Source organism: Haemorhous mexicanus, chromosome 1, assembly GCF_027477595.1.
Source record: "Haemorhous mexicanus isolate bHaeMex1 chromosome 1, bHaeMex1.pri, whole genome shotgun sequence".
Classification (NCBI taxonomy): Eukaryota; Metazoa; Chordata; class Aves; order Passeriformes; family Fringillidae; genus Haemorhous; species Haemorhous mexicanus.
The window spans coordinates 1,449,367-1,472,941 of NC_082341.1; the positions used below are offsets into that span (position 1 = coordinate 1,449,367).

General features: G+C 47.8%; 1 protein-coding gene across 1 annotated transcript; it reads left to right on the forward strand.

Annotated features, from left to right (window-relative positions):
* The first annotated feature begins 7,214 nt into the window (after positions 1-7,214).
* MYL3 (myosin light chain 3) lies at positions 7,215-21,652 on the forward strand. Its single transcript, XM_059837981.1, has 7 exons — positions 7,215-7,419; positions 13,261-13,288; positions 16,914-17,063; positions 17,774-17,947; positions 18,687-18,764; positions 18,948-18,982; positions 21,118-21,652. Exons 1-6 carry the CDS (start codon positions 7,297-7,299, stop codon positions 18,974-18,976), a joined length of 582 nt encoding a protein of 193 aa, XP_059693964.1. The 5' UTR covers positions 7,215-7,296; the 3' UTR covers positions 18,977-18,982; positions 21,118-21,652.
* The last annotated feature ends 1,923 nt before the right edge of the window (positions 21,653-23,575 follow it).

Genomic DNA, 23,575 nt, shown 5'->3' on the forward strand with positions numbered 1-23,575 from the left:
TTGTAGGGCTGTGACTGGAAAGGAAAGCCCCAAATTTTCACAGCTGTGGGAATGAGAGGTGGGATTAGTTCTGACTCCTAGTGGGAATTTTAACATCCTGAGTGTCCATCCAATCCCAAGGCGGGAATAACGACATCCCTGCTTCTCCTGACAGCAGTTTATGTAAACCCAGCTTAAAGCTTTCCAGCAGGCCCAAGTTTTCCATCAGACAGATTCCAGCAGCCGGGATTCATCCCAACACGGAGTTTTCCCAAACATTTCAGCAGGAAGATGAAGTGCAGGTTAAGCTCTTCTCACAACCACTGGGAACGGAGTTTTGTGCGCTTTGAGCCACAGAGAGGGAATTTTTATAGGGATAGGCAGTGATGGGATAGGAAGGGATGGCTTCAAACAGAAGGAGAGTGGGTTTGGATGGATATTGGGAAGGAATTCCTTACTCTGAGGGTGGTGAGGGTCTGGCACAGTTTTCCAGAGAAGATCTGATGCTCTTTCCCAGCCATCCAGCTGGGCCAAATGATGGCATTGCAGTTTCCTTGGCAAAGCCAGAGGGGCACGATTGGTGGATCCATTGGAAAAGAGCCCCTGGGATCGTTGATTCCAGGTAAATCAAAAAACTCCATCCATCTGGGAATAACAGTGAGGATTGTGGGGATGAGGGAAGAGTCCTGGAGATGTGTTCTCCGGGTGAGGGGTGTCCATGGTTATCCCTGCTGTCCTCGGGCCAAAGGAAAAGGTTTAAATGATCCCTGGAGAGGGCAGGGATCCTCCCTGGCTTCCCTGGGGAAAATGCACATCAAGAATGGAATCAGAGAATTCCAGGATGGTTTGGGTTGGAAAAGAACTTAAGGATCATCCAATTCCATCCCCTGCCATGGGTAGGGACAGCTTTCACCATCCCAGGTTGCTCCAAGCCCTGTCCAACCTCGCCTTGGGCACTTCCAGGGGGCATCCAGAGCTGCTCTGGGAATTCCATCCCAGCCAGAAACCCCTTCCCAACCTCCCATCCATCCCTGCCCTCTGGCAGTGGGAGCCATTCCCTGCGTCCTGTCCCTCCATGCCTTGTCCCCAGTCCCTCTCCAGCTCTCCTGGAGCCCCTTCGGGCCCTGGCAGGGCTCTGAGCTCTCCCTGGAGCTTTTCTCCAGGTGAACATTCCCAATTTTCCCAGCTTTTCCTTATGGGGAAGCTGCTCCCTCCCTGGGATCACCCAGAACTGGCTCACAACAAGCAGCTTTCCAGCTCCCATGAATCTCTGCCCTTCTCGTCCCAAATGAAATTCCATGGATGTTAAAGGTGGATCAGCTGAGCTGTCACAGACCTCATGCAGTCCTCAGTCCTTGGACATGTATCCAAATCTTGTTCCAGCTCCTGGAGTCTGGATGTGGGAAATCTCTCCTGGAAGAAAGGGGAAAGAGAGGGGGAAAATCTATTTAAAAAGGGGGAAAGGATGGGTTTGAAGGACAATGAAATTTTAATTGGATGTCAAGACTAAAATGCTGGGTTTGGCGAGAGCCTTGTTAAAAAAGATCCCAAAATCTTTCAGAAATGGAATAAGAGGATAAGGCGGGAACTGAGGCAGAGAAATAAAAAGTAACTTGAAGTCCAGCCTGGGGCAAATCCTGGGTGTGAATTCCCGACCGCAGGATCCCATTCCCTGCTCAGAGGCTGAGCCGTGTCTGTCCCAGACAGATCCAGGGTGCCTTTGGATGTTCCCTTTGACCCATAATCCTCTTCCAGAGCTCAGCTCTGCTCACACCTCCCAGGCTTCTCCAGCCAAGCCGGGCAGAGCATTCCCAGGATTTCAGGAGCTCAGCCCTCAGCCCTTGATCCCAGGACATTCCTGGCATTCCTACGTGTCCATTGTTCCCGAGCCGGTGGCTCGGGTTGGGTTACAGCCCCACAGGGAAGGGGGGGCAGTGTCACAACCAGAGCCCAAATTCCAGCCCGTGAAAAAGGCAGGAGAGTATTTTGGGAAGTGACATCGATGTTCCACCTGTGGCATCCCAAAAAAAGGCTCCGTGTTCCCTTTGGATCTCCTCTCTCATTGTTAAAACACGGAAGAGCATCAACACCAAGGAAAATAAGGAAATTCACTTTTAAAGCATTCCTGTGGAAGTTTTCCCCATCCTCCTTTCCTCCTCTTCCCGCTTATATTTAGGCTTCATTTTGATGTTTTATTCCTTGTTCCCTCCTAATTTGAAAATTCCTTCCCCCCCATGTCTAATTGTGATAAAAGCTGGAATTGTGGTTCCTGCTGCAACTTCAAGGGAATCCCAGGATTCAAATCCCAATAAAAAATGATGGCAAGGTGCAAATTCCTTGGATCACCACTGTGAAGGGATCCGTGTTTATGGATACAGCTGGAATTTTAAATATCTCTCAGAAAAAACAGGAGGAGGACTGGGATAATTTTCCAAAGGGAACAGAAGTCTGTCATTAACAGAAATAGATTATCATGAAGTCTGCAGAAATAATTTTTAATTATTCCTTTTAATGATTTAATTAATCCTTTTTTTTTATTTTCCAAAACCCCTGAAGGATCCTGCTGATTTTTTTTTTTTTCCCAGGCTTTTGGAATATTTTACTGGCTTTGCAGCAATGGAATGCCCAAAACCAGATCCCTTCTGCTCCTTGTCCCGTGGTGCCTCCACATCCAAGGATCCATCAGAAACTCGTTTTCCATTGAATCCCACACGGCTTCGTGAGGAAGAGCAGGTTCTCCCTTGGATTGTGCTGCTTGGGATCTTTAACGTTCCATTTTCTGTAGAAAAGATACTTTTGATTCTGATTTTTGATCCGTCTTTTCTTGTCCTAGGGAGGAGCCAACATGTGCTGTCCTGATCCCAGAAGTTGGGAGGAATGGATGGATCCTGCTCCCTATCCACAGCTGGGATAAATCAGCATTTTTCCCTTGAAGTTTTGGAAGTGGCTGACTTAGAGCAGCTGAAGAGTTGGGCCAAAAGTGGGAGTTTGCTTTTTTTGGGAGCTGGAATTCCTGTAGGAAACAGGGATAACGCTGGGCAAGGACCTCACGGGATTTGGGAGCGGGAATTTTCATCCAGGTGGAAATTCCCATTTTTCCCATATTTCTGTGCCCCCCAGCATCTTCTCAGCAGGCCAATCCCCTCTCATGGTCCCACCTCATCCCTTTTTCCGTGTGGATCCAACACCTTCCCGTCTCCCTTCCCTTCCAGCTTTATCCACTCTGGAGTTGATGGAAAACCTGGAAGATCTGGCAAAAAAATTGGGAGACAAATTGAGATTTCCTCTAAATAATTCCCCATCTGGCTTTTCTTTTTTTTTCTTTTATTTTTTTTTTTTTAATGAATAATTTTCCTTTTATTTTTAAACTGCTTTGTATTTTTCTTTCATAAATATCTTGGAAATGCCAAAGCCTTTTGGAAAGCTTGGAATTTCTGTTTTAAGCTGGGTTCGCTAAAGGGTGAGGAGCAGATGTGGTTTGGAGCTGGTTTTCCTCATCCAACATCTGTCAGGAACATCTGGGCCTGAGAAGCCCCAAAAAATTCCTCATTTTTGGGTCACAAATCTTCTAAAAACACTTTTTTAATGCTCTCCGGGGAAGGCCTCAAGCTGTGGCCATCTCCCAGTTCCAAGGGCAGAATTCCTTAGTGGGAAAAGTTGCACAACAATTTCTGGTTGGAATGGGAACATCTTTGACGCGTTTAAAGACATCTGGAGCCCTTCCAGGGATGTTTTGGAAGTGAAAATTGGAGTTTAAAATCCCAAATTTGTTTGATTTTTATTTTGAACAGAAATCCCAAAACGTTCCAGAGGGGGACAAATCACACATCTGGAAATGGATACATTTTTTCTCCCCCAAATAATTGAATTTTAACAGCCCACAACAATATTCCATGGGAATTGGTTCCTTCTCCCAGGTTTTTGTTTTCCTTGGAAAAGGGGGGTTCATGTTTCCTTTCCAGTCTCCTTTACCTGAGGGGGAATGTGGCAAAATGCAGGAAAAGGAGGGAAACTGGGAGATAACCTCGTCCAGGTCCCTTTTCCATGAAACGTGGCTCCAGATATTTTGTGTTCCCTTCCAAGCTGATTCCAGCAGACATTCCAGCATTCCATTCCATAGGACAGCCAGACTTATCAAGGATCATGAGGCACTGGGGCAGCATTCCCAAATTTCAGTCATCCAGATTTTGGCTGGAATGTTTTGTTTTCACTTCAATCCCGCTTTTCTGGTCCTTAAATCCAGTTGGTTTTGGGTTTTTGGGTTTATTTTTCGATTTTGTGGGAAATGTCTTGCTGAGTCCTGGAGAAACTTACCCTACCCTGAGAATCCAGGGAATTTTAGACAATTCCCAGCTATCCCATTTTCTCTTACGGGACTCTGGAATGACTGCTTGGCACAGAAAAGTTGAGGAGGAATCTCCACCCTCTGCCCCAAATCCATTCGTAGGAAAAGCAGTTTTTGGGCAGGTTTGGGGTTTTTGGGAGCTGCTGGGATTCCAGGGATCTTCTTGGAAGAGCTGGATGAAGGATTTAGGAAAAGATTTGGCTGTTGGCAGAAGGATTTGCAGGGCATTGGAATGTCTTGAATCCATGGAATTTTTCCAAGCAGGGGTTTGGTTCCTGCAGGGATTGAAAATCCATCAGGTGCTTCCCTGGTTTGGGTGGATTTTGGATATTTAAAATAAAGATGAACTCAAGAAATCTTGGGATCCTGGAATGGTTTGGCTTAGAAAGGACCATCAGATCATCCTCTTCCAATCTGTGGGCTCCAAGCTTTGTTCAACCTGGCTTTGGACACTTCCAGGGATCCAGGGGCAGCCTCAGCTCCTCTGGGAATTCCATCCCAGCCCCTCCCCACCCTCCCAGCCAGGAATTCCTTCCCAAAATCCCATCCATCCCTGCCCTCTGACTGTTTCCTGGAAAATCCACCTGATCTGCTCAGGGATTTTGGCCATCCACAGATCCTCACCAACGAACTCCCAAAAATCCGTGGATTTACCCTGGGTTTAGAGGAGGAGCAGGCAGGAGGAAACGGAATCAAATCCCAAAGGATTTAACTGGGATTTTAGTCCAGAATTTTCCAATCCAAGCAGAAGTGACTTCCCATAAAATGTCAGGAAACGAGAACTTTTTGATGTTCACAGAAGTGCAAAGGATCATTCCTGAATATTCCTTACCATAAATGTATAAAAATATTGTGGAGAAAATCTTGGATAATCCAGAACTTTGCCTGAAAATCCAACTGAGGTGATTTCCAGCCCTTTTTCCTGACCATTTTTTCCTGTTATTTTTTATTTTTAGTAGGAAAAAAGCTGAGGAGGAAAAGAAGAAAATCCCAAAAAACCAGCCAATTTCCCAAATGTGGCTGATTTGTGGGATTTGGGAGAGAAGGCAAATCCATCTTTCCTGGTTTTTCTGGGCTCTTCTTATCTGGCAGAGGTGGAGGCGATGATCCCAAGCTGCTGCTGAGATCCTGCTGGCATCTTAATGGCCTGATATTTTCCAGGGCTGTTTTCCATCCAGGAATGCAGCCTGGTGGCTTTGTAAATGTGTGAAACCTGCCCCTGTGGCTGCAGCTGATCCCAAATCCCAAATTAATTTTCACTGGAATTTTGCAGCTTGAAATGAGCAGAATTCAAAATTCCCTGGATCTGTGCTGATCCCAGAAATGTGGATTGAGGAATTTATAGTGAACGTGGTGAAATAAATTCCTGGGATTTCTCGGGATCTGTAAAAGCTCCCCCAGTTCTCCAGGCACGACTCATTCCAATGCAGGAATTAAAGAGGGAAAAGCTTTTCCAGAACATGAAAACAAGGAATGATTCCTGTTATTTCTGTTATTTTTCCCAGTTCCTGGGAGTTTTCCAGGCCAGGCTGGAATACCCTGATCTAATGGAAGGTGTCCATTATATAAATGGGATAAGTGGGATAAATGGGATGAATGGGATAAATGGGATGAATGGGATAAATGGGAAAAATGATCTTCCAGGTGCTTTCCAACCCAAACCATTCTATGGATTCAGTGATCCCATGGTTCTGTTTCTTCCTCGGGATATCTCCAGCGTGCAGAGTTTGTAGGGATTCCTTCTGATCCCAGAAACCTCCCTGTCCTAATTCCTGTTGGGACAGAAAATGGGGAAATGGGAAGGAGAAACCTGCAGGAAAACATTTCCAGTGGGGCTTTGCCACCTGAAGGAAATCCGGGAAGAGGGAGGATCCAGGAAAAGCATGGAAGGGGTTTGGATTGTGGATATCCAGGATGACACCAAAAGGAGCTCCAAGAGATTCATCAATCCACTGATATTTATTGGAATTCCAGCCTGGATCCCCTGACAAGTACACTGTGACTTAGTGGGTGGCTGCTTTGTTCCAGGTTTTTGGGAAAATACAAATAATCCAAGGAATGTGCAAGTGCCCCTGTGTCAAAGGGTTCTCCTGGTAAAGAAAAAATGACCTGGAAATGGAAAACATCCTGGAAAAACGACATGAATCTGGGAATTATTCCCTGCATTTTGCTTTGAGGGGAAGTGTTCTCCAAGCAAAGTGAGTCTGGGATTAGGAAAGCTCCAAAGGGACGGTCTTATCTCAGCCCTTGGGACAGGAATTTGGCACTCGAGTCCCTAAAAAGGGCTGGAAAATCCAGGGTGGGGATGCACTTCCAGCGCTGCCCCTTTCCCTGTGGGGCTGTGTTCTCCCTGCTCCTGGATGCATTTTCCTCAAAGCCATCCTGGTTTTTGGGCCCCTTCCCAGGAGAAGGGCAGTGTGTGATCCGAGACGGGAATTCTCTCTGTGCCAGCTGACACCCCGTGGATGCTTCAGCTTCCCTAAATCCCCATCCTCAGCTCTAAATATAAACCTGGGCTTATCTCTGCATGACAAAGGCCAGGGGGGCCATCCAGCCTGGAAAAGCGAGCTGGGAATGTCACTCAGGAGCTGGGAATGTCACTCGGGATGGGCCTGGCAAGCACCAAACCCATCGGAGCACCTGGATCGTAACCCAGCCTCCCCCTTGTCCCTGCCCAGGGAAAATGTTTGAGCCGGCGCCAGGCTCGGCCTAAACCCCCCAAAATCTCTTTTCCATGGAAGTGTTAATTGGGAACAATGCTGGATCCAAGGGCAGGATCCAAAATAGCCGGGGCCAGTCTTGTCCTTTTATAGCCGTGGCCCCATTGTGAGCGGTGGCATGTGACAGGTCTGGGAGGGACAATGTGGCACTTCCCGAGGGGATAAAGGCCCACTCCAGCCCGGAATTTTTCCTGCAGCAGCTCCTCTTTCCTGCCTTTCCCACCCTCTCCTTCTCTCCTTCCCAAATCAGCCATGGCTCCCAAGAAGCCCGAGCCTAAGAAGGCTGAGCCTAAGAAGGAGGAACCCAAACCAGCGCCTAAGCCAGCGGAACCAGAGCCCAAAAAAGAAGTGGAGTTTAACCCAGCTTCAGTCAAAGTAGGTGGATCGATCCTGGAGTGGCGTTGGAGCTGCTGGAGGAGTTGGATACTGGGAATTGATATCCTCAAAAATTAGCTGGGAATTGGGTTTGGGCCAAAATTTGAATGTTCCAGGAGGGATAAGCTCTGCAAGGCACAGGAGGATTTCTTCGTGGGGCTTTGTCCTTTGGGAATTGTCCTTTGGGGAAAAAGAATGTCCTTTGGGAATTGTCTTTTGGGGAAAAGGATTGTCCTTTGGGAATTGTCCTTTGGGGAAAAAGAATGTCCTTTGGGAATTGTCTTTTGGGGAAAAGGATTGTTCTTTGGGAATTGTCCTTTGGGGGAAAGGATTGTCCTTTGGATATTGTCCTTTGGGAATTGTCCTTTTGGGGAAAGGATTGTCCTTTGGGAATAGTCCTTTGGGAATTGTCCTCTGGGGGAAAGGGTTTGCCCTTTGGGAATTGTCCTTTGGGAATTATCCTTTGAGAGAGGGCATTGCCTTTGGAAAAAGAAGAGGAGCTTTGCAGGATCTCTTTTTAGTGGGAATTTGGAGCAGACAATCACAGGATCAGGGAATCCCAGAATCCTGGAATGGTTTGGATTAGGACAGACCTTCAATCCCATCCAGTCCCATTCCATAGGCAGGGACCTCCCACTGTCCCAGGTGCTCCAAGCCTCAGTGTCCAGCCTGGTCTGGGACACTGCCAGGGATCCAGGGGCAGCCACAGCTGCTCTGGGAATTCCATCCCAGCCCCTCCTCACCCTCCCAGACAGGAATCCCTTCCCAGTATCCCATCTCTCTCACTTTGAAGCCATTCCCTGTGTCCTGTCCCTCCATGCCTTGTCCCCAGTCCCTCTCCAGCTCTCCTGGAGCCCCTTCAGGCCCTGGCAGGGCTCTGAGCTCTCCCTGGAGCCTTCTCCTCTCCAGGGGAACATTCCCAACTAATAAATATCCCCGGAGGGATATTCCCTCAGGAAAACATGGGAATTATGTGAGAAAGGGAATAAGCTGCTTTGTCTCCTCATGGATCAAATCCTTCCCCTCTTCCACATGGCACCAAGTCCCACAGCTCAGGATTCGGGACAAATCCTGGAACGACGTTTTCCTGCCTTGAATCCCCAATTCCCTGTAAATCTTTATATACTGGTGAAAAGGAGCAATGATTTGTAACATACCAAGAAATCAAGTCCCAAGGAATTCGTTTTTGGGGAATTTTTGAAGGGAATAACTCCAGAACAATTCCATGACCTTGAAAGAGAGGTTTGTGATGGGATCCAGCTCCCTCCAACAGCTCCGTGCTCAACATTCCAGAGCTGGAAAAGGACAGGGACAAAGGGAATTGCTTCCCTTGGAGGCACAGGGAGCTCCAGCCAGGACACCGTGACTTTGTGGGAATATCCACTGGGATTCTGGGACATTGTGGGATCAGGGGCAGCAGGGATGAGTTGTCATTAAAAAAAACCCCAAACCCAAATTGGCATCACTCATAAAATCTTTATTGTTTAATCAAAACAATTCCACACTCCACATGTATTTTTTATCTTGGAAAAAAAAAAATTAATTCCTGCATTTTTTTTTAATTACTCTGCACAGTGGTTTGGGAAAATTCTTATTTTTCATGGAAATGTTTATTTTTCCTTTTGGCACAATTTGGAATTTTGAAGGTTACATATATGATAAATATTAAATAAATTACAGAGTTCTTATCCCATTTTGAAGGTGCTAAAAAATTGTCTGGAATTCCCAAATAATAAACAAATCCCAATTTCTGCAGGGAATATCCCATTCCCAAATACTGGATCAGGGAAATTGGGAAATACAGAGTTGGAGTCTGGGGCATTTTTTTCCCAACCTCATAGGAAGGGGAGGGGATATTTCCCAGAGAAGTTTTCCTGGGAATTCTTTAATTTGATCAGGAATACCCTTGTCTGTTGGTGCAAATTCCTGCTCCATAAATCCAGCTCTCCTGGAGCCCAGAATCCCTTCCCAATGTTTGGGAAAAATGCTTTAATAAGGGCTGGAATTCTCCAAATATCCCAATTTCTACACTGCAGGATGAAATCCATTCCATTTCCACAAACTGTGGATAAAAAAAAAAAAGTGGGAAAAACAACCTTGTATCCAAACAAAATGTTCAAAGTTCTTCCTTTTATGGGAATGTCTCAAATTATTTCTATTTATTCCCAGATTTTATTGGTTGTGTTTGGAATTTTGAGAGGTTTTTTTTTTTTAACCACTAAAAAGTCTCAAAACCAAAATATTCCTGTGGTAGGGCAAGGTGCTCCTTGTTGGAATTTTCCCACCTCTCCCAGTCCTGATAATGATCCCAGGATCTTATTTGGCACCTGGAATTATGCCAGATTTTCCCTTTTTTTTTTTCCTCTCACCTTTGGATGCTCCTGGTCTGGTTTTTGGTGTGTGTTGGGATGCCAGTTCCAGGGGCCTAAATGTGGGATCCATCCCTTACCTGTAACCATGATCCCAAATTTCTGGAGTTTCTCTCATGCACGTTCCCATTGGATTTGAGCCAACGCTCCGAAATTTTCGACGTTCCAAAGATTCCCCAAATTTCCAAGAGTGGGTGCAATTGGATGCTGTTTACAGCCCATCCAAAAGAGGTTCTGGGGGATTTATTTTCCAGAAGAGTTGGGCTCATTCCTTGGAAAATATATTTTTAAGGAAGTGTTTTTCTGTGATGATCCCTGAACTTTTTATTTTGAGGAATAAATTGTCCTACAAAGATTTGGTAGCAAAAAATTGTCATTTCCTTACATTTAATTAATTCCCACCCGGAAGCTTTTTAATAGGGAGGTGCATTTTCCCAGGAATATGTTTTGCTTCCATGAAAAATAATCAGAAAAATTGGATTAATTTATGATTTTTGAGGACATGGAAAGTGGAAATGGCTCCTAGAGCTTTAACCATGGGAAAATGGATCATTGGATTTAAATCCTCAATAATGGACAGGGAGAAAATCTCTGGAAGTCCATCCTTTGGGATGGTGCCAAATTCCTATATCTGGCTGGGCTGAGTCACCCTTGGGAGACGCTGAGCTGGGATAAAGGGAGATGAGAGGGGAATTTGGGAATCTGGGGGCCGGCATTCCAGTGGCTAAAGTTGGATGAGGTGACGTTGCTCCAGGTCTGGTGACTGGGATCAAAATCCACGTGGAGACAGCTGGGATACGTGAGGACCTGGAAGGGACACGGTTTTCCATAGAGAGTTTTCCATGTTTTCCATGTTTTCCATGCTTTCCCGGGGGAAAAGCAGCCAGGAATTATTTTTGGGGGAGCTCTGGGATCTCAAGGCCGTGTGGAATCCATTGTCCCTGCAAGGCCCTGCTGGGATACTGGAATGAAAAAAGTTTTTTCCCTTTTTCTGCATGGAAAAGCATCCAGGGTGGGAGCAGCCAGGGAAAACAGGGATAGTGCAGCGCCAGGAATGGGGAATCCTGCTGGATTTGCCTGTTCAGCTCCAGAGCTTGGAGTGTTCCATAGGCAGAGGGGCTGCACGTGAGGCTGGGAAAAGGGAAACTTCCCTTGGGATGAAGGGGCTGATTCTGGGAGAGATGGAATGAACTATTCAGTTTAATCCCACCCCAGGGATGGGACAATTCCAACTGCTCGGCCCCAGCAAGTCCTTCCATCCTTGGGCACTTCCAGCTCCTTAAATATCCAGCTCCGGGAGCTGGAGCTCTTTGAAATGTCCCGGCCTTTGCCCTGGAACTGTCCTGGAAAATGAACAGGAATGAGCTGCCCAGGAGGCACTGGGATACCAGGATAGTGGGATAACGGGATAATGTGGTGACAGGAGAGCTCTGCTTTTGTTTCCCATCTCTGGCAGGCTCAGCATTCCCAAAATAATCCCTCTCTAACCCAGGCCCACTTCCAAAGGGGCCAAAAACTTCCCTGTGGCAAGTGAGAGAATCCCAGAAGTTTTGGGTTGGAAGGGACCTTAGGGATCATCCCAATCCACCCCTGCCATGGGCAGGGACACCTCCCACTGTCCCAGGCTGCTCCAAACCCCAATATCCAGCCTGGCCTTGGACACTTCCAGGGATCCAGGGGCAGCCACAGCTTCCCTGGGAAATCCTTTCCAGTTCCTCCCCACCCCCCCCAGCCAGGAATTCTTTCCCAATCTCCCATCCATCCTTGCCCTCCGGAATTTTAAGAGCAAACAGGAAAAAAAAGGGAATAATTTTGTGGGGATTTCATGCAGCAGCAACCTCTGCATGACCTTGACAGAGATTCTGCTTCGTATTCCTGTTCCTGAAGTGGAATTTTGCTGTGGAATTAAAGCTGGAATTAAGGGTTGGTTCCTGTTTTTGCTTCCCTTTCCTTCGGAGGGCTGGAGCTGTTGGAGACCGGATCAATGTTGGTCCCAGGGCACTGGAGGAGTTTATATCCATCATAATTACTGTGGAAAGTGATGGGAGAGGGGATGATGGGAATGTTGTGCATTAACAGGATTAAAAAGGTTTTAGTGGAAGAAAAAGCCCCACATGATGGTGAAATCCAAATGTAACCTCAACCCCAGGATGCTGATCTTGATGGTTTTCCTGGCCTCTTTCCAGCTCCTGCATTTCTGTCTCCTGAAGCAGTGTCCCACAGGAACAGTAAAAAAACCCCAAAACAACAACAACCAAAAAACCCCAAACAAACAACTGCTCGTCAAAAACCCCCCAAAAAACCCCAAGCACCCCCAAAACCCCAGTGAAATAAATAAATTTTAAAAAACCTGAAATCCAACCTCCTCTTCCTCCCAAACTATCCTGCAAGTCCTGCTGTTCATCCCCGGATTCCTCGGTGTCCTATGAAAAACCAGGAATGTTGTTTCACTCTTGGAAGGGCTCCATTGTCTGAATGCTTCCCCCGGCTCAGCTCCTGACTGCTGGGTGACAGCAGATTTATTCATAGGACTGATGTCAGGCTTAGCTGTGCCTGGCTTAGTGCGGAGTGACGGGGTTTATTTGGATTGATAAAAATTCCAGGAGATTGGAAGCTGTGAATGGCGTCAGCAGGGCCAAGGGTGGAGTTAATCTCTCCTGGAGCCTCCAGGACAAAACCAGGGAAAGAATCCAGCAGGATCAGGATGCAGCTGATGCCATCAGGTGATGATTCCCTGAAGCCAGGAGTGCTGGAGATGAGGAAAGCTGGAATCACGCTGGTGGAAAGGTTTGGATTTGGAGGTTTGATATCCTCATGGAATGTGTAGCCTTGTCTACACGTCGGGGCAGGACAAAAATGGGAACTTCTCTGTCTCCCATATGGGTTTGGAGCAAACCTCAGCACTGGGAGCCTTGTGGAGAGGGAAGCCTGGATGGGAATGTCCCGGCTTTAAAACCTCCATTTCCAATGGAAAAAATGCCAGGGAAAACTCAGTTCTGAAGAAGAAGATTCCTTTTGCCAGGATATTTCCCACAAAAAATAAATCCCAAGGGAAACCATCCTGGTGTCCTTCCAAGGAAAAGAGGAATGAGTCATGGACTCATTTAGGATGGAGATCCTCAAAGACAGTCCGATCCGACAATTAATCCAGCGCTGCCAAGGCCATCACTGTCCCCAAGTGCCACATCCACATGGATCTCAAATCCCTCCAGGAATGGGGCCTCCAGCTCTGCCATGGGCAGCTGTGCCAGGCTTTTTCTGGGAAGTTTTTTTCCCAATATCCAATCTGAACATCTCCTGTGACCAAGTGTCCCAGGCCAGGTTGGGCAGGGCTTGGAGCAACCTGGGGTAACGGGAGGTGAATCCTCCCAAACCCCCAGGATCATAAAACTGAGACTAAACCAATTTATTCTTATCTGAGTCATTTCCCCCCTTCTTATCAGTTTTCTTATCTTGTTTTTGTCTCGTCCAGGTGGAATTCAGCCCCGACCAGATCGAAGGTGAGGAAGGTTCTTCTCTTCTGGGCTCAGTAAATCCATCCCTGGGAAGTGCCGAGATGAGCAGGGCTGGGATATTGGAACAACTTTGGAAAGGCTGAGCTTTAATTCCTGACTTTTCTTCCTCTCCTTCTCAAAATCCTCCCCTCCAAAAAAAATCAGGGAATTCGTGTCCCATTTCCAGGAGTTATCCCCCCTCAAAAAAGCCCAAATACAGGTTTTGCTTTAGGGAAAAACCACCAGTACCAATCTTTTCAAAGGAAAACCCTCAACCCTGCTTCAGATAATTTTTCCTGCCTTCCATCAGAACTTAATGTGTTCCAGCTCTCCCAAATCCAGCAAATAACACCAGGCATGGAATTTCTTTATCCTTTCAAAGCCAAACATCAGCATCAGTTTCCAAACCCTTTGTCCCAGCTCAAGAAACTGATCCCAAACCCTCCTGCCTGCAGTCCTGGGAACGCTGGGACTGCAGCTGTCTCCTTTCTCCTCAAAAACCAGCCTGGCTTTTATGGGATAACTGATGGATGGAATCAAACATCTGGCAGGATTTGCCTTTGGTCTTTAAATCCTCGGGAGAGCCCCTAAAAGTCGGGATTAGGGAAGGGGTTAATTAGAGCAGGGGAAAATCAATCAGAGAGATGTTTAATTATCACCTCCCTTGGTCACTCTCTGCTGACCCTGGAGGATCCAGGGGTCTCAGGAAGATTGGATGTTTCCCAACTTGTCAGCTGATCCCAAAGCTGACAAATTCCTTTGGAATTCCGAAATTCCATCCTCTGGGTTGGATATTCCTGGTCTATCACCACCGACTGGGGTTCTGGCAGCTGATTCCAAATGGAGGTGGTGGGGAGAAACAGAAGCTGCAGCACCTCGAGGGCTTTTGGAACTCCTCAAATTCCTTCTTTTTGCCGAGGAAAAGGCTGTGTGGAGCAAAGGATTCCCTGAAAGGATCCATGGGTGGTTTGGTCCCCAGAATGTGGCTCCAGGAGAAGAACTGATGGTCTGGGGCGAAGCTTTGTGGAAAACCCCCATTTTTAGGTGTTGTGCTCCTCAGTAATGAGTGAAACCCATCCCTGGTGGCAATGTCTGCTTCGAACCCTGGGTTTGGGCCTCCTCAGCTCCCAGAATTGCTGGAAAAGGGGGAAAAGGAGCTGTTCCAGATGGGCAGAGAGGAATTAGGAATCTGAAAATATCCAGGGGGGTCCTGGCCAGAGGGAGAGCAAAGGACACCGAGGTGGTTTTGGTGCATGGGTGGGAATTTCATGGAGTCAGCAAATGCAAATGAAAAGATTAAAATAGGAGGGGAAAAAAAAACCACAAAGAAACCAAAAAAACAACCCGAAGCCTTGGAAATCTGAGCTGTCAGGAATTTTGCTGGATTGGGAATCTTCAGGAGATGGTGCTCAGCACTTGGTCCCAGGGAGTCAGAGAGAGGTGATGGAGGAGGAGCTGAGGGAGGTGGGAATAATCTCCAGTTTTCCTCACCCTCCTTGCCTGTGAGAGCCCCGGGAAAGGAGCTGGGAAGGGGTCTCTGCCCCCATTCCACGGTCAGCAAGGAGCCCAGGAAAACCCACGATTGCCCTCTGCTGGAATGAGGGGCTGGAAAGGGATCGGGGCTCTGACAGGGACAGGGGGGAAAATCAGGAGAGAGAGGTCGGGAGAGGAGGGAAGAGAGGAGAGTGGAAAAAGGAAAACGAGGGGATATTAATTAGTCCCAAATGAGGAGGTTCAGTGTTGTTTGGAAGTGCTGGATGAAGAAGGAAATGAGGAAAATTGGAGTGGAATGATCAAAATGGAAAGGGAGGGAGAAAGGAGGAGAGGAAAATCCAGCAAAAGTCAAAGAAGGAAGGGCAGAGGGAAAGAGGCAAAGGAAAAGAAAGAAAAAAAGGGGGAGATGGAATGAAGAGAAGGAATTGGGGAAGATGGAGAAAATCTGGGGTGCAGAGTGTGTGGCTGAATGTTTGAATGCATCAGGATTTAGGGAAAAGAGGAGAAATTCCCAGAGTTTGGAAATGTGGGAGGGAAATAAAGGTGGAAAAGTAACAGCAGCACCAGGGCCAGATCCAGGGATTTAAAGCCAAAGGGAATTTTGGGATCAGTTGTGGATGGTGCACTGGGAAGTCAAGGATAACAGTGAAGTTAAAGGATCAAGGATAAAGTTAAAGGATAAAAGATGAAGTTAAAAGATAAAGGATAAAATCAAAGGACAAAGGATGAAGTTAAAGGATAACAGTAAAGGATAACAGCCTGTTACTGCTGCTCCCTGGGATCCTCCTCTGACCCTGCAATTCCAGCAGGGAAAGGAGAGCCTGAGGAACTGGAGTGTCTGGGGAAGTGTCTGCTGGATCCTGCATGAGAATCATGGAACCACTCCATTTGGAAAAGATCCTTAAGACCATTGATCCCCTGCCACTGCCAATTCCCTCGAGCACCACATCCACATTAAACCAGTGGTGGAAAGGAGAACCTCTCCCACGGGAATGCTCTTACCAGGATCCTGCTCCTCACAGTAGTGAGGGATTCCATTTAGGGAGATGGGAAACCTCTGAACCTCGCAGGACATCCGGCCAGTTCCCGGTTCCTGAGGGAACAGCAAACCCTAGATCCTCTCCTGGGGGCACCTCTGGGTGCTGTGTCCAGCTCTGGATCCTCAGCACAGCAGGGACAGGAGCTCCTGGAGCTGAGCAAGGGCCTGGAGCATCTCGGTGCCCGGGAAAGGCTGAGGGAGCTGGGGCTGCTCAGCCTGGAGAGGAGCCCCAGCTGAGAGGGGCCCTCAGCCGTGGGTGTCCCTGGGTGTCCCTGGGTGTCCCTGTGTGCAGGGAGGGTCAGAGCAGGGCCAGGCTCTGCTCCGGGGCCCAGTGTTGGCACCAGAGGAATGGGCAGGGACTGATCCCAGCAATTCCCCTGGCACAGGAGGCAGAAATTCTGCCCTGGGCAGTGCCCAGCCCTGAGCAGAGACCAGAGAGGCTGTGGGATCTCCCTCACCGGGGATATTCCAGACCTGTCAGGATGCAATCCTGTGCTCTGGGATGGCCCTGCTGGAGCAGGGAAGTGCCACCAGTGACCCACTGTGGTCCCTTCCAACCCATCCTGGGATTCTGGGATAAGGTTTTCCATACACCTTCACCCTCCCCCACCAATACACAGCTTGTTGGGTGACAATCCCAGTATTTTTTTCCTGGCTTAGCTCATTTCCAGCTCCTAGAGGTGCTCCTGGAGCTCCGGGCACGGGCTCAGGGCTCTCAAAGTATCCAACGTTTAATCCAAGATCCGGTTCTCCCATCAGCAGAGCTGCTGGTGAATCCTGGGCCTTCCTGAGTGCTCCTGAGCAGCTGGGAAGCTCCCAAGGCAATGATTTCTCCTGTTTTCCAAACTTTCTGATGTTAACTGAGACGGAAATACCACGGGAGAAGCGTTTGACCTCTCCCATTCCATCCCGCGGCGGAACCGGAAAGCGCAGGGAAGGAGGAACACAAACATTGGAGATAACAAAGCTCATCCACATTTTTCCCAAACCACAAAATGAAACGGTCAGGCAGAGTTAGCAAGGGAAAGGTTTCGGCTGGATTTATCTCTCATCCGAGGGAGCATGGAATGAATGTCTCCTGACCTTTTTCCCTTCCAGAATTTAAGGAAGCGTTTTCCCTTTTCGACCGGACCCCCAAGTCGGAGATGAAAATCACCTACGCCCAATGTGGAGACGTCCTGAGGGCTTTGGGGCAGAACCCAACCCAGGCCGAGGTCATGAAACTGCTTGGCAGGCCCAAACCTGAAGGTTGGTGGCCTGCTCTGTTTGTTTTCCCAGAATTATTCCTGGAGAGGGTGAGGTCTCCATTTTCGAAGTGCGGCAAAACTCAGGATATGGAGCAGGAAATTGCCAGCAGGGAGGGAGGAAAAATTGGTCTGGGAGTCGAGATAATTGTCCCAAATTGAGGGGAATTAATTAATTTAACAGCCCTGGCCATCAGTGGGTTTTAAAAGGACAAATTTTTTGCCATTTAGAATTGCATTTATGGAGGGATTCAAGTGTTTTTCCTAAAAACACATCCAGAGAAACAAAGGGATAACCTGGATGTAAGGACATGGATTATTCCACAAAAGATGGGTGGGAAGGCCTGTAATGATTGCAGTGACATCCTTCTGTATTCCACATTTCCATGTTCTCCTCTCCCTTTTATCCAGTGTTTATCCCCACATTGTGCTGGATATCCCATGGTTATTCCCAGCTCTCCCAGAATCCCCTCAAACTTCCATTTCCAGGCTCTTTTCTCCCTTTATCCAACATTTATCACCACAGATCTTCCCCTCATGGTGGGTATCCCATCATTATTCCCATCTCTCCCAGAATCCCCCCAAAATTCCATTTCCAGGCTCTTTTCTCCCTTTATCCAACATTTTTCACCACAGATCTTCCACCCCACCGTGGGTATCCCATTGTTATTCCCAGAATCCCTCTCAAACTTCCATTTCCCCTGGGTTTTCCAGAGATGAATTCCAAGATGATCGACTTTGAGACCTTCCTGCCCATGCTCCAGCACATTGCCAAGACCAAGGACACGGGAACCTACGAGGATTTCGTGGAAGGGCTCCGGGTGTTCGACAAGGAGGGGAACGGGACCGTCATGGGGGCCGAGCTCCGCCACGTCCTGGCCACGCTGGGTGAGGAAAACCTTCCCTTGGGAATTTCCATCCCTCTTTACCCTTCATGTTTTAGTTCTTCTATAAATATCTCCTTCCCATCACCAAAAAATTATCCCAGGATTTCCAACCCCACCTATTCCCTCGGTTTGTTCCCATTTTTCTGGGCTTCCAAGGGGTGCTTCCATCCCTCCCTTCTCCTCTCCCTCCCTCCTTCCCATTGTGTTGGATTTCTCCAATGATTATTAAATTCCCATAAATCATCCCAAAATTGCCAATCCCAACAATTCCCTTGGTTTGTCTCCGTTCTGCTTCCCCAAAATGAAGACTTACAAACCAATAGGCACCAAATATTTAAATAAAAAAATTAAATTTCATTAACTCCATCACTGATCCATACCAAAGATCCCAAATTTGACCTTGGAATCTTCCGGAACCTCAAACTCAGATGGGAACTGAGTTTCCATTGAGAGTTTTTTTTTGTCAGGAAATGAGTTGTGCCCATAATATCCATAATATTTTCCCTGTCTTCCTGGATTCAGGATCAAATTTTCTCTCAAATTTGGATCCAGATTTGGGTCAAGTTTGGAATTTGGATCAAGTCCGCAACTCCAAAATGAGCTTTTCCAACAGTCAGCACCCCAAATTTCTCCCAGGAGAAATGTCCCCTTCTCCTCTCTCACTCCCATTTGTCTTCTTCAGGAGCTTCCTAAATTCCTAAACTGGGGATTTTGATCCAGGGATTTTGTTTTCCATGCAGGGGAGAGGCTGACTGAGGAGGAAGTGGATAAATTGATGGCTGGGCAGGAAGATGCCAATGGCTGCATCAACTACGAAGGTGGGTGGGACCCCTGAAAGCCTTCTTAAAATATTCCCAAGAAAGTTGGAATCCATGGAAAATCTGGAGCAAAATTTCCAAATTTTAGACAATTCTAAGTCCATAACTGATAAACCCCATCCATGAAAGGTTAATTATGTTTTCCACAGGATAACTGATCCTTCTTTCCCTCTTTTTTTCCAGCTTTTGTGAAACACATCATGGCTAACTGAGCCCAGGTGAGTCTCGTCTGCCTTTCTCCTGGATTTCCAAGTCCTCGTTCCTTTAGGATTGACTGGAAACTTCCAAGAAAAAAATATTTTCTGTGTGAATTTACAAATCCCTGCTCCCAAACTCCTAAAAAGCAAGGAAATAGAACTGAGCTAACAAGAGAGGGGGGAAAAAAATAAAAGGAAAAAAGATAAGAAGGAATCAGGAATGTTCACACCCCTGGCAGTATAATTAGTGGCTTTCCATAAATCTTGCTCCCACCATCTCCTGACAATGGATTGGGTTTCCAGGAAGAGGCTGGAGCTTTGTCCAACACATCCAAACCACGGCACCACCGAGGGCATCTCTGTCTCACCCTCACAAAGGAGCTGGGCTTTGTTTCCAGGATTTCCTGGGCAGGGTTTATCCCAGTTTTACTGGAAAAGGTGCCTGCTGCCTTTGTCTGGCATTCCCTGGGTTTTCTCCCTGCTCAGCTCTTGGAGTAGGGGTTGACCAATCCATCTAATCTGATATCCCGGGAAAAGCTGCACTCCAATTTGGTCTGGGTGTTTTGGGTTTCCTTTGTTTGTTTTTAGTCTTTTCCAGTGGCTCTGGTTTATTTTTAGGCCTGGTTTTGGTTTGGTTTTGAAGCTGACCTGGCTGTGCTGTGGTGACTTTTGTTTCTGGGTTAAGTAGGAGTCACATCCAGGTTATTCGGGAATTATGTTCCAAGATTTAATTTAACAAAATATAAACAAGCTTAAAATACCCAGATTTGGTTTGGGTTTTCTTTTTTTTTTCTCCTTTATTTCTATTTTAACCCTATTAGAATCCTTTTTTTTTTCTTTAAAGCATTTACCTTTGAACTTGGACTTTTCCAAGTGGTTCCAGGTTTTGATCCCAAAGATCAGGAGCCTTGGTGAAATCCCAATCCATGGTCCCTGCCTGCTGTTCAGGGATGTTTTCAATCCTTAATCCAAACCCACTGCCCTGGAAAATTCCCATTCCAATGGGAACCAAGGTCAGCCACCAGAAAAGACAAGTGAGCATGGAAAGCTTGGTTTGCCACAGGAAAAAAAGTTCCAGTTCCACAGGGAAGCTGGAAAACTGGAACAGGACTGGGAAGTAATTCCGAGGGTCTTTGATGGGTTTGGAAAGGGAACTGGGAGCTTGTGATTCCCAGGAAATCAACATTCCTGGGATTCGCCAGCGAGCTTTGGTGATGTCATCCAGTGGTGGCCCTCCCACCCCTGCTGTGGGGCTCTTGGAATGTTTGGGGAAAAACAAATGGAATTAATGAGTTGTTCAGGCTGAGCTAGAGCAGAGGCTGGACAGAGTCACAGAATAAAGCAGGGATTGATTCCAAGGATCTCCTCCATGGACCCACCTTGGGCAGCACCAGAGCCCAGCCAGGGCTGCACCCAAGATGACCCAAAATGGCCCCAAAATGCACGAGCGCTCCCGGGGTCTCTCCCTGGGATCAGCTCTGCTCCATTTGCACCTTGCAGTTCATTGTCCCAGCCCAGCTTTAGCCCAGGCACTCCCACCCTGCTTGTTTTTCTCTCTCCAGCCCACGGGGTTTGTGCTCCTGGGCTGAGATTGGGATCATTTGTCCTTGGTGCCCAGCTGGAGCAGGAATTGTTTTGTCTCCCTGCTCCGTGCACAGAGCTCACCATGCCCTGATGTGAAGCTCAGCCCCACACACTGAAGCAGCACAGAATCTGAAAATATAAAAGCTAAACCTGAGGCATCAGGATGTCCACCCTGGAAGGAGCAAAGATCCTTTGCCACAGGATCTGAACTCGATGGGAATCTGGAGCTGAGCCCAAAAATTCAGGAACGGCTCCGTCCCTTGGCCATTCCCGTGGGAGGGAGGGAAGATAAAGCTGCATCTCCGGATCAGGATGAAACTGGGCCTTTCCTTTTCTCCTATTTCCTGAGGGAGTTGGGACTGTTTTATATGGAATTTTCTTACCTGGATCAGCTCCAGGTGTTAGGGACTGCTTCCCGTGTTTTCTCCATCGCTGAGCATGGGATGGTGGGACTGGGATCATTCCTGGTGTTTTGGCAGCTCTTGTTGTTGATAAGATGAGAATGATTCCTGATGGAATTGTTTGTTCCTTCTTTTTTCCTCTAATTCTTAAAAAATATCTTTATCTTTCAGGACAAGATAAGCACTGAGAATTCTGGATGCAGGCCTTGGATTCCCATGTGCTGGAATTTCTCCTTGTTTTCAGCCCAGACTCCCATTCCAGAGCTCCAAAATGTGCCTAAATCACTAAAGATATTTGGATATTTTTGTTTAGTTTCCCTTCTTCCTCCGTGGGAAGAGGGTGGATCCTGTGGAAATCCAGCAGAAGAAACTGGAATGTGAATTATGAATCCCTGGGAATTTCTTTAGGAAGAAGGATATAAACAAAAATACAAAGCTGAGGAAAAGGGAGGAATTATTCCCATTAATAAATCGATCAAAAAATGATTGATCCTTTTTCCATCCCAAACTCCACATTTTCCCTGTGTTTATGGGACACCAGTATAAATCCCAAGAATGTCCTTCAGTCTATGGGAAAAACTGTGGGATTCCCAGAAATTAGCAACAAATAGAGCCTTGCTGATGTTTTTCCCTCTGCTTTGGATGATGGAAAATTAAGGATATAAAGCTAAAAATCCCAAATTAAAGCAAAATTTGCTAAAATCCATATTTTTTTTCCATGAAGATTCCTTCCCATTCCAATAATTTCCCTAGGAAACAAGGAAAAATCTTCCCCAAAGTAAAACTGGAAGTTGTTCTAATAAACACACCTTGGTCCTGGAGTTTTTGCAGTAAAAAATGGGATTTTCTGGGTCTTTGTTTCCTCGTTGTTTCTGTGTCTGTGTGAGGGAAGGGGAAAAGGGAAAGAAATCCTGAGAAAAACCTCAGCAGAGCCAAGGAAAGTTGAGAAGCATGGAAAATCCCATGGATTAGGAGGGCTCATTTTCTGGGGAATAATAATTGAAAAAGTAAGGGGAAAAAAAATCCTCTGGGGCTGGAAAAAGGAGAGGCCAGGAGCTGGAAGAGTTTTTTAGGGAATGCCAAAGAACCCGGATATGCAAAAGTCCAAGAGCAGAAGGGGTTGTTAAAACCTGGAAATTCCGATTTTGATGGAGGGAAGCTCAGTGGGGCATCAGAATTCTGGGACACAAATGGGTGGGAATGACTGAGCTGGTCAGGTCATTCCCACAGAGGATGGAAAAAAGAGCACAGACTGTCCCAGGATGTGCCAGGGAATAACCAGAAAGGAAAATCAGCAGGGAGAGCGGATTGCAATAAATAAGGAATGTCCCTTCCCTTCCCTTCCCTTCCCTTCCCTTCCCTTCCCTTCCCTTCCCTTCCCTTCCCTTCCCTTCCCTTCCCTTCCCTTCCCTTCCCTTCCCTTCCCTTCCCTTCCCTTCCCTTCCCTTCCCTTCCCTTCCCTTCCCTTCCCTTCCCTTCCCTTCCCTTCCCTTCCCTTCCCTTCCCTTCCCTTCCCTTCCCTTCCCTTCCCTTCCCTTCCCTTCCCTTCCCTTCCCTTCCCTTCCCTTCCCTTCCCTTCCCTTCCCTTCCCTTCCCTTCCCTTCCCTTCCCTTCCCTTCCCTTCCCTTCCCTTCCCTTCCCTTCCCTTCCCTTCCCTTCCCTTCCCTTCCCTTCCCTTCCCTTCCCTTCCCTTCCCTTCCCTTCCCTTCCCTTCCCTTCCCTTCCCTTCCCTTCCCTTCCCTTCCCTTCCCTTCCCTTCCCTTCCCTTCCCTTCCCTTCCCTTCCCTTCCCTTCCCTTCCCTTCCCTTCCCTTCCCTTCCCTTCCCTTCCCTTCCCTTCCCTTCCCTTCCCTTCCCTTCCCTTCCCTTCCCTTCCCTTCCCTTCCCTTCCCTTCCCTTCCCTTCCCTTCCCTTCCCTTCCCTTCCCTTCCCTTCCCTTCCCTTCCCTTCCCTTCCCTTCCCTTCCCTTCCCTTCCCTTCCCTTCCCTTCCCTTCCCTTCCCTTCCCTTCCCTTCCCTTCCCTTCCCTTCCCTTCCCTTCCCTTCCCTTCCCTTCCCTTCCCTTCCCTTCCCTTCCCTTCCCTTCCCTTCCCTTCCCTTCCCTTCCCTTCCCTTCCCTTCCCTTCCCTTCCCTTCCCTTCCCTTCCCTTCCCTTCCCTTCCCTTCCCTTCCCTTCCCTTCCCTTCCCTTCCCTTCCCTTCCCTTCCCTTCCCTTCCCTTCCCTTCCCTTCCCTTCCCTTCCCTTCCCTTCCCTTCCCTTCCCTTCCCTTCCCCTTCCCTTCCCTTCCCCTTCCCCTTCCCTTCCCTTCCCCTTCCCCTCCCCTTCCCCTTCCCCTTCCCCTTCCCCTTCCCCTTCCCCTTCCCCTTCCCCTTCCCCTTCCTTTTCCCCTTCCCCTTCCCCTTCCCCTTCCCCTTCCCCTTCCCCTTCCCCTTCCCCTTCCCCTTCCCCTTCCCCTTCCCCTTCCCCTTCCCCTTCCCCTTCCCCTTCCCCTTCCCAAACCTTCCCTTCCCAAACCTTCCCAAACCTTCCCGAACCTGAACCTTCCCAAACCTTCCCTTCCCCTCACATTCCAGCAGGAATTTCCATTCCCACCCCACTCCTGCATGGAGATGGAGCCAGGAATATTGGCT